The sequence below is a fragment of the Carcharodon carcharias genome, chromosome 10 (assembly GCF_017639515.1).
Source record: "Carcharodon carcharias isolate sCarCar2 chromosome 10, sCarCar2.pri, whole genome shotgun sequence".
NCBI lineage: Eukaryota > Metazoa > Chordata > Chondrichthyes > Lamniformes > Lamnidae > Carcharodon > Carcharodon carcharias.
The window spans coordinates 117,044,394-117,059,770 of NC_054476.1; the positions used below are offsets into that span (position 1 = coordinate 117,044,394).

General features: G+C 42.3%; 1 protein-coding gene across 1 annotated transcript in view; it reads left to right on the top strand.

Moving 5' to 3' along the window:
- The first annotated feature begins 3,432 nt into the window (after nt 1-3,432).
- Nucleotides 3,433-15,377, top strand: part of LOC121283577 (ras-like protein family member 10B) — a 172,386-nt gene continuing 160,441 nt past the window's right edge. The window contains exon 1 of the mRNA XM_041198328.1: nt 3,433-3,648. Coding sequence (XP_041054262.1) covers nt 3,433-3,648 — 216 coding nt within the window. The remainder of the gene's footprint in view (nt 3,649-15,377) is intronic.

The window sequence follows — 15,377 nt, forward strand, 5'->3', positions numbered from 1 at the left end:
GAGATGTGCAGGAGAGGATGCTGGAAGCAGCAGATGGCGTATCTGGAAATGAGGTGCCAACCCAGTGAAGCTACAACATAGGATGACATGCATACTAAAGAATGGAAGTAGCCTGATATAGATAGCGCCCTGCCACATCCAGTTGTGAATGGTGGTGGACAATTAAACAACTAATTAGAGAATGCAACTTCACAAACAACCCCCTCCTCAATTATGGGGAAGATCAGATGAGGCTGAAGTTTTCGCAACCACCTTCAGCCAGAAATGCAGAGTGGATGATCAATCTCAGTCTCCTCCTGAGGCACCACCATCATAGAAATCAGTCTTCAGTCAATTTGATTCATTTCACATGATATCAAGAAATGGCTGAAGGCACTGGATACATCAAGGACTATTGGCCCTGACAATGTTCCGACTGTAATACTGAAGATTTGTGCTCCAGAACTAGCCATACTTCTAGCCAAGCTGTTCCAGTACAGCTACAACACTGGCATCTACCTGACAATGTGGAAAATTGACCAGATATGTTCTGTCCAGAAAAAGCAGGACAAATCCAATCTGGTAAATTATTACCCCATCGGTCTACTTGTGATCATCAGCAAAACAATGGAAAGTGCCATCAAGTGGCACTTATTCAATAATAATCTGTTCACTATTGCTCAATTTGAGTTCTGCCAGGGCCATTCAGTTCCAGATCGCCTTCGTCCAAACATGAACAGAAGAGCTAAATTCCAGAGTTGAGGTAAATCAAGGCATCATTTGACTGTGTGTGGCATCAAAGGGCCCTAGTAAAACTTCAGCTAATGGGAATCAGGGAAAAACTCTTCACTGGTTGCTGTCATATCTAGTGAAAAGGTTGTGGTTGTTGGAGTCAATCCTCTCAGCCCCAGAATATCACTGCAGGTGTTCCTCAGGGCATTGCCCAAAGCTCAACTATCATCAGCTGCTTCATCTCCTTACATCAAGTGGTTGGAAGTGGGGATGTTCATTGATGATTGCGCAGTGTTCAGCTTCATTCACAACTCCTTAGACAATGAAGTAACCTGCCACCACAGGCAACATGGCTTGGGCTGATAATTGAGAGTTAACATTCATAACACAAGTGCCAAGCAATGACCATCACCAACAAGAGAGAATCTAACCATCTTCTTGTGATATTCAATGGCTATGCTATCATTAACTCTCCCAGCATAAATATCCTTGGGGGTCACCATTGACCAGGAACTGAATGGGACTAGACATGCTAATCCTGTGGTTGTAAGAACAGGTCAGAGGCTAGGAATTCTGCTGTGAACAACTCACCTCCTGACTCCCTGAAGCCTGTCCACCATCTACAAGGCACAACTCAGGAGTGTGATGGAATATTCTCCACTTGCCTGGATGGGTGCAGCTCCAGCAACACTCAAAAAGTGCAGTAGCATTCAGGACAAAGTAGTCTAGTGTTTGGCACCCATTTTCCACCTTAAATATTCATTCCCTTGCATATCCTATGGATAAATAAATGTAATAACATGTTTTTAAAAACTTTGGATGGGATTGCAAAGTAAAATGTTTGCAGAGAGAAAAATAAAGTATGAAAAAAAATGAATGAGAATCGGGGAAACAGTGGACACAAAAGGAAGATGACGTTTAGGTAAAAGATCAGCCATGATCCAGTTCAATGGTGGAGCAGCGTGAGGGGCCGAATGGTCTACTCCTCCTTCTATGTTCCTATGTTCCAAACCTATGTGCACAGCTCATCATGAACTAACATACTAACTCATTGATGACCAGTGTCCCTTCATTATCAACCTAATCCCAATGATCACCTACATGGTGATAGACTGAGTAATTAATATGAGTCAGCTTAGCCTTGGTGGTGGGAAATTTATTCAGAAAAGTTCTGCGGGATGGGATAAATCCACATTTAGAAAGACACAAATTAACCAAAGACAGTCAGCATGGATTTGTTAAGGAAAGGCTGTGTCTGACTAACATGATTGAATTTTTTGAGGAGGTAACAAGGAAGGTCAATGAGGATAGTACATTTAATGGAGTCTATATAGATTTTAGCAAGGCCTTTGATAGTGAAAGCCCATGGGATGCAGGGCAAGGTGGCAAGTTGGATCCAAAATTGGTTCAGAGGCAGGAAGCAAAGGTAATGGTTGATAGGTATTTTTATAACAGGAAGGCTGTTTCCACTGGGGTTCTGCACGGCTTAGTACCAGGCCGCTTGCTTTCTGTGATATATATATATATATATATATAAAATGATTTGGACTTGAATGTAGGGGGTATGATTAAAAAATTGCAAATGATACAGAAATTGGTCATGTGGTTGACAGTGAGGAAGAAAGCTGTAGACTGCAGGAAAATATCAATTGACTGGTCAGGTGGGCAGACGAGTGACAAAAAGAATTCAAACTGGTGTAATGTGAGGTAAAGCATGAGGAGGACAAATGAGGCAAAGGAATACAAAATAAAAATAAATGACAGGATACTGAGAGGTATAGAGGAACAGAGGGACTTTGGAATGCCTATCCACAGATCCCTGAAGGAAGAAGGGCAGGTAGATAAGGTGGTCAAGTAGGCATGCAGGATACCTGCCTTTACAGTATTAGCTAGGCATAGCACTTTATAGCAGAATGTAATAAGTAGAATTGTTTAAAACACTGGCAAGGTCACTGCACCATAGGAAAGATGTGATTGCACTATAGGAAGGCTACAGAAGAGGTTTATGAGGATATTGCCTGAACTGGAGAATTTTAGTTATGATGACAGATTGAATAGGCTAGGGTTGTTTTCTTTGAAACAGGGGGGACTGAGGGAAACCTAATTAAAGAATATAAAATTATGAGGGATCTAGGTAGAATGGGTAGGAAGGCCCGATTCCCTTTGGTTGAGGGGTCCATAACCAAGGGGCATAGATTTAGGGTTCAAGGGGAAATTCTTTCATCCAGATGGCGGTGGGGGTCTGGAACTCACTGCCTGAAAGGATGGTAATCAGCACAAGTTCTCATGACATTTAAAACGTTTGTGTATGTACAATTGAAGATATGAAGCAAGAGCTGGAAAGTGGGATTAGCCTGGATGGTTCCTTGTCAGCTGGCACAGATACAATGGGCTCAATGGCCTCCTTACATCCTGTAAATTTCTGTTGCTATTTAACAACCCATCTCAGTGACAACCAGAGCCCTACCTTTCAATTATGAACTCCATCCCATTGCTTAGTGACAGTCAGGCAACTAGCATGAGTACTTTTCCAAATACTTTTTCAGCTGATGAGTATTTATTCTGTGTGTGTATTGAATAATGGGTCCCTAATGACCTCTTTCTCTTGTTCAGGAGCAGGCTGACTGGAACTATGTGACCATGGTTCTTGAGATTATCTGACCGGCAGTTCCTGGAATATGCACGCCCACCGGCCGTCTACACCGAGTGTCCTGCAACGGCATGGTGACAACTTTTAAAATAGCAATCCTTGGAGCACAAGGGGTTGGGAAATCAGCAATTGTGCACCAGTTCCTCTACAACGATTATAGTGATCACTATCTGCCCACAAAAGCACGTCGTGTCTACCTGCCTGCTGTGGTCATGAACGAGCATGTGCACGACCTACAGATAATGGACTTTCCGCCCATTCCATCCTTCCCAGTCAACACTCTGCAGGTAATTGTTCTGATCTGTATGGCTGTCACAGGGGCTGATGTGATTCTTTCTTTGGTGGGTGGGAGACTGTTTCTGCAAGGCCAGTGGCAGCTAGTTTCAATTAGCAGTCAATTTTTTACAACAAGTGGTAAAATCAATAGCCTGACTAATAACCCAGAACAGCTCATCTTGATAGTGAAGTTTTTGTACTTTTTCTTATGTTTTTGCTCCCTCTTTGTTTTTCAATCATTTCTTTTATCTTCCATTGCTTTTTCCAGTTCTGTTTTTTCTGTCTGAATCACCCATTTTCTTTCATTCTTCCTTGTCTGGTCACCCAGTTCTATAATTCTTTTATTAAATGTCAGTCAGTCAATCAAAAGTACCTCACTCTCCCAGCCTGACAATTGCTGATATGACTTAATGGCCTGTTAGGCTACTTCAGAATGCAGTTAAGAGCCATATATATATAGGATGGTTGGTTGCCTTCCCTAAGGATGTTAGTGAAAACAGTTGGGTTTTTAACAAGAGCTTTATGATCATATTTATTAGCTTTATTTTTCCAAATGCTTTAAATTGAATTCAAATTGGTGCCACAGTAGGATTTGAACTTATAGCATCAGGCCTCTGGATTGCTAGCTCAGCAACATAACTACTACACTACTGCACTTGTACCCTAGTTGGAGTAACAATTCAATGAATGTGAATTCAAATCTTGTTTTAAATTGATTTTTCAGCAATTTATATTGCCTTCCTCATGTCTTAGTGGACTGATACACTTCAAAGTAATATTCTGTCTTTGATTTAGCTACAGTGCAAATTACAGCTAATTTCCGCCATTCAGCCCATGGTGTTCCTTTGCAATTAATATCTTCTTCTTTTGCTGCTCGCATTTTACTTGAGGTCGCCCATTTGTCTTCCAATCCTACTGCATTTAAGTATCTCAGCACCGCATCTTTCCATCTAGTCTTGGGCCTTTCTCTTCACCTTCTTCCTGGCAGTCCCATCTCCATCACTTGCCTCGCCACATTTCCTCTCTCTCTCCATAACAGTTGACCAGACCATTTTAAGTAGCCTTCTCAGCTACATTCTCCAATGCTCCCACAATCTTCACTGACCTCCTGCTGTGCTGGTTCCTGACTGTTGTCCTTTCTCATTGCTCCACACATCTATCTCAGCATCCACATCTTGTTAGTATTCAGTCATTGTTCCTCCCTTCTTGATGTTGTCCAGGTTTCTGCACAAGTTAGCAAGGCCAATCTCACAACTGTCTTGTAGATTCTTCCTTCAGTTTCAGCAATACTTTCCTACACTCCACTGCACTTCTTCCAATTACAGCAACCAGAGCTAATCTGTTGCTTCATTTTCATTTCCAAAGTTCTACCTTCTGCCACCACTGACCCCAGGGACTTGAATCTATTCACTTTCCCCATGTCTTCAGCCAAAATCTTTACAGCTTCACTCAGACCCACTTCTCTAGGCTCTAGGTCCATAAATTGGGTCTTTTGTCTACTAATCATGTCTTTGCCTTCCAGTGCTATGTGTCTACGTCAAAGAGCAGAAACAGCAAGGGTCTTGGTGCGGCTGTGAATCCTTGTTATTGTTACCTAAGAGCATGGCTTGGACATGGGGTTTCACATTATTATCTCACTTACCCCTACATAACAGAGCAATATGATTTTGTCTCTAGTTGATTTTTCTTAAAATATGTTTATGAAGTGACTGTATAGGTTGTTACTTGGTATAGCAGGGAAATATATTGGTATGTTGGCATGTTGGGTATACATCAGTGACAGCCTGTTGTGTGAGGGCAATTCGAGGGCAATGCCAGCTATTTGCCTTTCAGGGAACAACTAGGAGACTTACAAATAATGGGCATGGTCCTTGTAGGCCTGAGACATTGTCTTTACAAGGCCTGCAGCAAGTCCAGTGGGAGAGAGAGCAATAAGGGCAGAGTTCCATGACTGACCAATCACTGGACCTCCACCAGTTTGCGAGACTGAGCTGTGGCAGGAATATTTCGTGATTTCGATCTGTAGCTTTGAAGTTGTGTACTAGACCGGTCAGTGCACAATTGTGTAAAACAGTTGATATCGGATCCACAGTTCTCCCAACTGAGGACAGTTGAAGTGAGAACGGGGACCAATGTAAAATGAGCTGTCGAATCATATGGGAATGTAGGATTTAGAAGCGGGAGTAGGCCATTCGGCCTGTCGAGCCTGCTCTGCCATTAAATAAGGTCACGGCTGATCTAGTAGCGATTTCAGTTACACTTTCCTCTCTGTACCCCAATGATTTTTCCAAGGGAAATGCTTGTAGGCTTTAACTGCAGTTGTCTGGCCTTTTATAGCCAGCGAAGCTCAATCCTGTGAATGAATTAAAAAAATAGTTGGGGCTGGCTTTCAATCCCTCATAACAAGTGGAATTATTGTTAGTCCCAAAAGCTTTTTAGTTGCTGTTATTTACCAATGTCCATGGTGCACCATCCAGGCCTACAGAAGTCAAGACTCCAGCAGACTAAATATGGGTATCGAGTGGGTATTTATATTAGGAATGATGATTGAGATTTCTGGAGTGGTATTTTGGACAGCTTGGAATCTTCATGAATATTGAGAGTCCACCTGATTGGAAAAGCTACAGGAGGTGCCGATTGATGTGGTTTATTTCCCAATTCAGGGTAGCTGTCCAGAGGAGCATGAAGTTATTATCTCTCCACTCAACATTGGAAGCTAGCAAAAACAGAATTACCTGGAAAAACTCAGCAGGTCTGGCAGCATCGGCGGAGAAGAAAAGAGTTGACGTTTCGAGTCCTCATGACCCTTCGACAGAACTAGTTCTGTCGAAGGGTCATGAGGACTCGAAACGTCAACTCTTTTCTTCTCCGCCGATGCTGCCAGACCTGCTGAGTTTTTCCAGGTAATTCTGTTTTTGTTTTGGATTTCCAGCATCCGCAGTTTTTTTGTTTTTTTCATTGGAAGCTAGCATATTGATAATGACCCAGAATAATGACCAGTAACTGGAAAGTGGGTACAAACTGCAGGACTGTGTATAAACACAGAATAATTATCACAAACTGTGGGAATAATTATCACAAACTGTGGGACTGTGCATAAACACAGAATAATTATCACTAACTGAGGAACTGTGTATAGACCCAGAATAATTATCACAAACTGTGGTACAGTGTTTAGGCCCAGAATAATTATCACAAACTGAGGGACTGTGTAAAAACACAGAATAATTATCACAAATTGAGGAACTGCATATAAACACACAATAACTATTGGGAAAATGGGACAAGATCAAACCACCACGTAAAATTAATCCTTGCATTTCCCCCAGTGTCACTGTAACATGATTCCATCTGGTGGAAAGATTGAATTAGGCTGATAATAAGGCTTAGAGATCACAATGTGCAATTAACCCAGGTCAGCTCATGGTGAAGAGGCAGCATGCAAATTTTGTGTAGCCTACTAATTTAAATGATAGCGACAACTGGCACAGTGCTAAGCGCACTGCTGAATGGCTGCATGCTTCAAGCAGGGGGCCCAAGTTCATGCAAGGCTAGCATCACTCAAAGCTAGCCTGTAGTACTTTGAGACAGATGGCACCTTTTAAAGGTGAGGTGCATTTTGGCTGCAGCAGGTGTTTGACCTGGTTCAAGAAGGGTTTGTGAACAGAAAGCGGAGTGGAAATGGTACAACCATCAAGAGAATGTGCCCCCAGGTTCTCTGATGTAGCAATGGAAGCCTTGGGGCAGGAGGTGGACAGGAGGAGAGAGATCCTCTTCCCTCAGGGGTTCAATGGGCCCTCCATTTAGACATTATGAAGGCAGTGAGAACAGGTAGCCATCGAGATCAATGCCAGCAGTCTAGCTTTGAGGACCTGAATGGAGTGCTGCAAAAAGTTTAATGACCTCACACAAGTGGCCAACGTCAATGAATTTATCTTCAAACGCCATATCGTTAGGTATGAACTACTGGTCTCACACACTCTGTTCCATTCACCACACCCTCTTTACTCACCTACCACAAATCTTGACTCATACCCAACATTCATTGCCTCACCTCACCCTCACACACTTAACACTACAGCAATCAACACATTCAAGATCTCACAGCTTGCGCACACTGCAGCTATTCAGCTGTGGCAGGCACCAAGCTCACTGACACCTCTCCCTTTCTCTTCCAGAACAAAGAAGTCCGTAACTTGAGACAGCAGCACTTAACTGGTGGGGGAAAGGCCTGGGTCATGGAGGATAGAGTGCTGACAATTATTGTTTCAGTCATGGTTGAAGCTGTGGCCAGTGATGGGGTTGAAACTGCTGAGGATGACAGTATGTTCTACCTAATCCCCCTTCTCACATCCCACTTCCCACTCATCCTACAATCTCTTCTGATTTACAAGCTGCAGATGGTGTGTGCATACGCCTCTTGCTTCTCCCATCCAACTCTACCCTTTCAGGTAAACAAGAACTGCCACTTGCTCAAGGCCCAAGAGCTGGAAGCCCAAGAGGATCAGAGACTGGTGAAGAAGAAATGCCATCACTTGATTTCACACTCACAGTCACCAACTCAAACACAGGCACTGAGTGTACTTCAGAGGGGGTTTAGAGGTGGGACTTGTATGTGGTGAGTCACTGGGCATGACCGGGCTGCAGCCAGGTCTGGGGGTAAATATAGTGACTGTGCCAGCTCCTCAGAAGGCAAGGTGGCACACAGCTTATGCTGTCGACGATTCAGATGCAGCCTTTGATGGAGCAGAGTGCAGGGAAAGGTTGATGGGCATGCACACAGAAATGTTTGGTGCATTGGAACAATGCTAGAAGTGTGCGTACACCATTTTGGAACCAAGATGGCATCCATAACATGGAAACTACAGGTGTTATGGAACTCATTTTTGTGTTTTTCATGCTTGGTTCACCTACAGTTACATCGGGCCAGTTGACTTAAAGCAGTGGGTTTTTTTTTGCTTATTTCTTTGCCTCATGGCAATTGTGATCTCAGTGTGTGAATGTGAGCCTTTCAGTTCATGGTGCAAGTCTCAGTCTCTGCCTCTGATAGACTGCAGCAAAGTTACATAGCAGCTCAGCACAAAGAGCCAAGTCTATCCTAAACAATGCACACTAGCAGCAATGGGGTAATAAACTGTCAGAGGCTGTCAGTGTTGCCTAGATGTGAGGTGACTATGAATGTTGAATTCTGTCATAAAAGCAGAGTTTTTCTGATGGTTTCAATACCCTGTGGATTTGCACTGTGATTTTTGCACCTCTGAATACACTGAAAGTTGTCTTCTAAGAAAGAACTTGCCTTAATGTAGCACCTTTCACACCATCAGGCAGTCCCAAAGTACTTTACAGCCATTAAAGTAAATCTTGATGTGTATTCACTGTTGTAATATAGGAAAAGTGGCAGCCATTTTGCAAGCTCCCACAAACAGCAAGTGCAATATGACAATTTAGGTGATGTTTGTTGAAAGGTAAAATATTGGCCAGGCACCCAGAAAGAATTGCTTTGCTCCTTTTCAAAATAATGTCATGGGATTTTTTTAAGTCCACCTCAGATGGCAGATGGACCTTGACCAATCTAATTCAAAGATGAAGCAGGATTTCCAGAGTATTGCACTGGAATATTTCGACAGCACCTTCCAAACCCACGACTGCTACTATCTAGGCAGACACATGGGAACGCCACCACCTGGAAGTTCCCCTCCAAGCCACTCGCCATTATGGCTTGGAAATATATCACCATTCCTTCACTGTCGCTGGGTCAAAATCCTGGAACTCCCTCAATAACAGCAGTGTGGGTGTACCTACACCACATGAACTGCAGCAGTTCAAGAAGGCAGCTCACCACCACCTTCTCAAAGGCAACTAGGGATGGGCAATAAATGCTGGCCCAGCCAGCGAAGGCCACATGCCATGAATGAACAAATAAACAAAGTATGGACTTGGATTATGTGCTTAAGACCTTGACATGGGAAACAAATGCACAACCTCAGAGCTGAGAGTGCTACATTTGAACCCACCTTCTTATATTTATTAGCTAATAGATTGTGCTGATGTTCAAGAGAATTTGCAAAATGATGGAGTTACATACAGCTAATAGTCTCATGCATCCTGTGATACAGTTTCTACTCTAGATAGCCATTGCGCTTTCACTAATATTATGCTGCCTCTGGTGTACCAGGCACACACATTTTAAAGAATGCAAGTCGTCTAGGTGCTTCAATGCTCTGAACCAAGAAGAGCTAGTCAACATTCCAGCCTTGTCAGTGTGCGGACTGGACTCTTCCCCACATGGAGGGGGCTAAAACCTGTAATAGAATAATTTTGCCATTGATAATAAAAATGAATACGCAGCACTAATCCTGGTAGACATTGACACAATTTTGTTGCAGGATTGTTGCAATTTTCCCATGAGGCAATGCAGAGCCCATTCTCTAGTTTTACAAAACATCTTGTCAAAAGCAATTTACTGAAGGACAAACCTTGCAATGTTGGCTAGTTGACACTTGTATTAACATTGAGGAAATGAATAACCTGTAACCTAGATGGTGAGTTTGTTACTTCGGCCTAGTTTATTTTCCAGTTGGGTATCTTGTCTGCTTGGCAAATGGACTTGTCTGAAGAAATGACTGGACACCTGTCACATAGTTGGCGTGCCCCATTGTAGTCCCATGGGTGATAGTGAGTTTAGTGCAAAGGTTGCTGCAGTTTTGCTTTCTGAATCATGCACTTCTTGACCAGCCACTCCCCTCATTTCAGCCTGAAAACTTGGGTGCTGCACGGCTGAATTTCTAAGTCATATTATTTTCTTCCAAAACTATTTCCAGAACACAAATACATTTCTCCAGAGGGCTTCTGTCATTTCAAATTAAAGCTGCTGTACATTGTTCGGGACTGCAAGTAGAACTGTCAAATCGCAAAGCTCCTCAACCTGTCATTTTCAAGACTGATGTTTGAATGTGAGGTCCTTATTATTTCTGCTATTGAAATAGAGAAGAAACAAACACATAAGCTACAAAGTCATCCTTGTTGAGGGACAAAGGAGGCTTGCAGTTGATTATAGGATTGTGCAACTGGAGCATTTGACTTTTAATAGATTGTGCCAAGGATGGTAGAATGAAAGCTCATAGTTCCAATTCCTGAAGTGGTCAGCTCCTGATTGCAGCCAGTGGGAAGTTTCAGCTGAAGGCAGTTCCCCCAATAGTAGGAGGCAAATTGAAGGGTGAATCAACTAAAGCTCTTAAAGTGCAATTGGAGAAAGATATTAGCGTGTGCCTGGCTGAAGATGCATTGGCAGAGTCCTGAGTTTGGCAGAAGGTTGGCAAAGTCCTGCTTTGACAGAGGCCTGGCTCAAGATACATTGGCATAGGACTGGCAGCAGCTTGCCTCCCATAGCCATAATATAGGGAGAGAGTTGATAGTTTTAAAAGTATCTTGAAATTAATGAAGAATTGAACATATACAATGCTCTGTAAGGTTTGACTGATAAGAGATAGGTACCCAGATCCAATTATTTTTGGTTTTATTTATAATTGTTGGGCTTTCTGCTCTTTTCAAGGTCCAAGGCATTAGCCTTTGTGGAAATCTTGATTAATTAATTGCAGGTCAGACATAGTGTGGCTTGATTCCAACTTCAGAAATGCATCCCTCACTGTGTCGGACATTCATTTACCATATTTAGTTTACATAGAGACAGTTAGAGAGAAGGGACTTTCACCTCTTCAGTTGGAGCTGGATTCAAACTCAGATGACAGAGATGAAAGAACAGTTAATCAACCCGACTCCACCATTTCATCCTGCTAAAGACCTGGGCCAAATGTCCTTTGTACAATTTGTTTTTAATCAAGTTATATACCATTCTATTATATGGAGAGATTGACAAAGTTTCTTTTCAGCACAGGTAAGATTAAGGGAAGATTTGATTGAGGTGTTCAAAATTATGAGGGGTCTTGTGAGAATCAGGGAATGGTGGCATAAAGTAGCATTAGTGATCCAGAGGCTCAGACTGGTCCTCCACAGGCATGATTTCAAATCCCTCCATGGCAGCTAGAGGAATTTCAATTCAATTCATTAATAAAATCTGTAATAAAATGCTAGATCTCATTAATAATGATTATGAATGCTGTAAAAATTAGTGTCCTTCAGTGAAGAAAATCTGCCTTACTTACTCATGCTGGTCTATGTATGACTCCAGACCACAGCAACATGGCTGACCCTTAACTGCCCAGCAAACCAGTCTCTTGTAGCAGTTTGCTACAGAGAAAGTACTGTGGGTGGACTGCAGTAATTTGAGAAGGTGGCTCATCACCATCTGATGGACATCCCAAGAGTGAATTAAAAACAAGGAAGGGAGAAATTGTTTACACTGTCAGGAGGATGTAAGAAGTTGCTTAAAAAGCCAAGGGCAAATGAGAATTTGTCTTACACAATTGATACAATTTAGAATGCAGTCTGAAAGCAAAGAGCAGATAGCAATGCTAACTGAGTGCATCGTGAACAGGATGGGAACGTTAGAATTTGGTTAGAATAGGAATTCAGTGCAGAGAAGAAAGGAGGTGTTTGTTTTTTAAATTTTAGACACTACAGTGGTTTGTGTAAGCTTGAGGCAGCAAGTATTTAACATTTTGTTCTATGCTTTAGCTTTTAATGTAAGTTAGCCTTTTTTTAAAAAAAGCAAAATAAAAAAAACCTTAAAGCAGACTAAATGGTAATTACCCATTAATAAATATAGAATAAGATAAGTTAAAGAACCAAAATGCCTAAAGCAGCTTTTAAACAGTGTGAGGTTTTCCAGGAGAGTCCATTCACCTGCGTTTGGTGACATCAAGGTACAGCAGTTTAGTGATCAGTTGGTGAGTAATACTCATTTTTTGCTCTTGGGTGAGTAGGCAGTAGGTAATTTGTATTTTTTAACAAGAGCTGTCTACCGAAATTTAATACAGGCTCTCAATAAATACAAATAAGTAAACACTGGGGATGCGTCAGACTGCTATATGTAGGAGTTATTGGACACCCATATTCCCGTTTCCTACACCTACAGGAAAATCCTCTTCTTCCATTCGTGCTGACTCAGAGTCACTGAGCTGGAGTGTGAATTAAAGTGTTATGACCAGGTGAGGATGAGTGCAAGAACTGCCTCTTTCCCAACTCGATTGAACGTAATAGGTTTTACAAAATTTATTTAAAAGCATGAAGGTGCCAATTCAATATGCAACTAACTGGGTACAGTTTGTAAGAAATAAACCAGACTGGTATTCTTGAGTAAAACACTTCAGGAGTTTGTTCAGTGCCTCCCAAACTTTTTCCTAGGGTGACCCCATTTGTGTCCCAGGATGAGAAGTTGGGGGTATCAGAGTTGTTGAGAGGTGGGGGGATGTGGGGTGGGAACGCGTGGCAAGGCTTCAGTTGCTGAGTGGGGAGGAGTGAAGGATTTGAGCATAGGGGAGTTGAGAAAAAGGCTCCAAAACAAACATCTACCCATCCACAGGCCTTTTTTTGCAGCAGCAATTGGGCTTCAGAGAACTGTCGATTAAGCCACGCCCACTGGCAAAAAAAAATGCAAGCATTTAAAGAGGCCTCATAGCTATCAGAAATCAATCTGAGCTTCATGGCAGTTTTTGCTGCCTTGGAGTTTGTGAGCCCAAAATCGCAACTTATGACCCCACTGGGGATCACGACCCACAGTTTGGGAACCCCTGAGATAGGTTTATTGCTAAAACTCACTCAAATAAAAGTATTAAAATATTAAAATGTTAAATAAGTCCTACTTCCCACTAATGTAAAAAAACACATGGAACCTCCCAAACATGTAAAACAAAATAAAACATTACAGAGTGTCAGATGAATAAACTTAGCCAAGTTGCTGTGCAGATTAAAAAAGTATAGTTAATAAAGACCCAGGGATTGTATCTGGCTGCTTTGGTTCTCAGATGAACAGGTTGCTTTTTACAGTTGGGTCTGGTATATGTTGCTGTTCTGCTTGGATCACTGCTGTAGAAACTCCAACAGCTTGTTAGTACAGTCTCCGCCTGTTGCAGGGGGGTAGACACTTTTTCTCAGCAAAGCAGGGTGCAGATTGAGATATAATATCGTTGAGAGAGAGAGACCCTGCTCCCTAGGGCAGCCTGTGTGTTCTCTGTCAGTTCAAATCCAGTATTTTCCATGAGCTGGGTCACATGACACTCCCTCTCTTTTTCTCTCTCTCTCTCTCTCTGGTTTGGTCACAGCAGTTTACAGAAACCAATTGTGAATTCCAAAAACCGCCGCTTGTTAGCCTATGTGTGGGGCTTATCTTTTAGCCATTGTCCTTGGAGCTGAGGTAATTATTTTTTTAATGTTCCAGCCATTAACTCCTGAATGATCCATCCTCCATCTTGATGAGATAGGAAGGAACTGGTCACATCTGCACAGATGCCATTGTCTGTCTAAGAACTTCCATGAAGTGGAATGAGACTTGACAGGTGCAGATAGCAGCCATTTAAAGTTTATACTTTGTTTCAGGGAAATGTCCTTTTCTTAAAGTAAAATGGTACAATATGTAAAAACCAGCTGATGAGATACCAAATTACTATTCCCTATCACAAAGCTTTGTAACAAAAGAGACTAAGTATGGGAGGAGGAGGAATTTCTGGATAGTTTTATCCAAAGCATAATCATTCCCCAGGGAAAAGCTCAGGTTCAGGAAGGTGTGACTGTCTGTAATCAGGGGAGACTCTGGCCCTGTCCAACAGGCACAATGTGCTCATGACCTGCGAGGATAAAGACAAAGATTGTGGGAAGGATTGATAGAATGTGGATGTGGATCAGAAAGCTGCCCAAGGAAGGGGAAAGAGCAAAATAGAAATTTTATTTTCCTCATTTTTTTCATGGAATCTGAGCATCACTGACAAGGCCAGCATTTGTTGCTCATCCCTAATTACCCTTGAACTGAATGGCTTGCTAGGCCATTTCAGAGGGCATTTAACAATCAACCACTTTGCTGTGGGTCTGGAATCACATGTAGGCCAGACCAGGTAAAGATGGCAGATTTTCTTCCCTAAAGGACATTAGTGAATCAGATGGGCTTTTACAACAATCAATAATAGTTCCCTGGCTAGCTTTATATTCCAGATTTATAGGTAGAATTTAAATTTCACCCACTACCATGGTGGGATTTGAGCCCATGCGCCCAGAACATTAGCCTGAACCTCTGCATTACAAGTCCAGTGATGTTACCACTAGGCCACCAACTCCACCTAAATGAGGAAACCATTAGGGATTCTAGCTGGATAGCATCCTGTATAGATATGAAGCAGATTCTCAAAGAGCGTGTTATCTACCTGATACAAGGGTGAGGGAAACCATTGTTGGAGAGGAAGATGAGAAGGGAAGGGTCTAATCCTGCAGTTGTGGTCCATGTTGGAACAAATGACATTGGTAGAAAAAGGAAGGAGGTCCTGCTGAAGGAGTATCAGGAGCCAGGACTTTAATTAAGAAGGGCTTTGAGGGTAATAATCACAGGATTATTGTCAGACTACGTGCAAATTGGCTTGGAGCCAACAGATCAATAGAATTAATATGTGGCTAAAGGGACTGGTGTGGGAAAGAGGGGTTCCTTTACATTGGACACAGGCACAGTTCTGGGACAAGAAGAAGCTGTACCGATGGGAAAGACTCCACCTTAATTAGAATGGAGATCAGTGTCCTGGCGAAAAGGGTAAATAGGCAGGTGGCAAAGACTTTAAATTAGTAAGCTGGGGAGAGATTT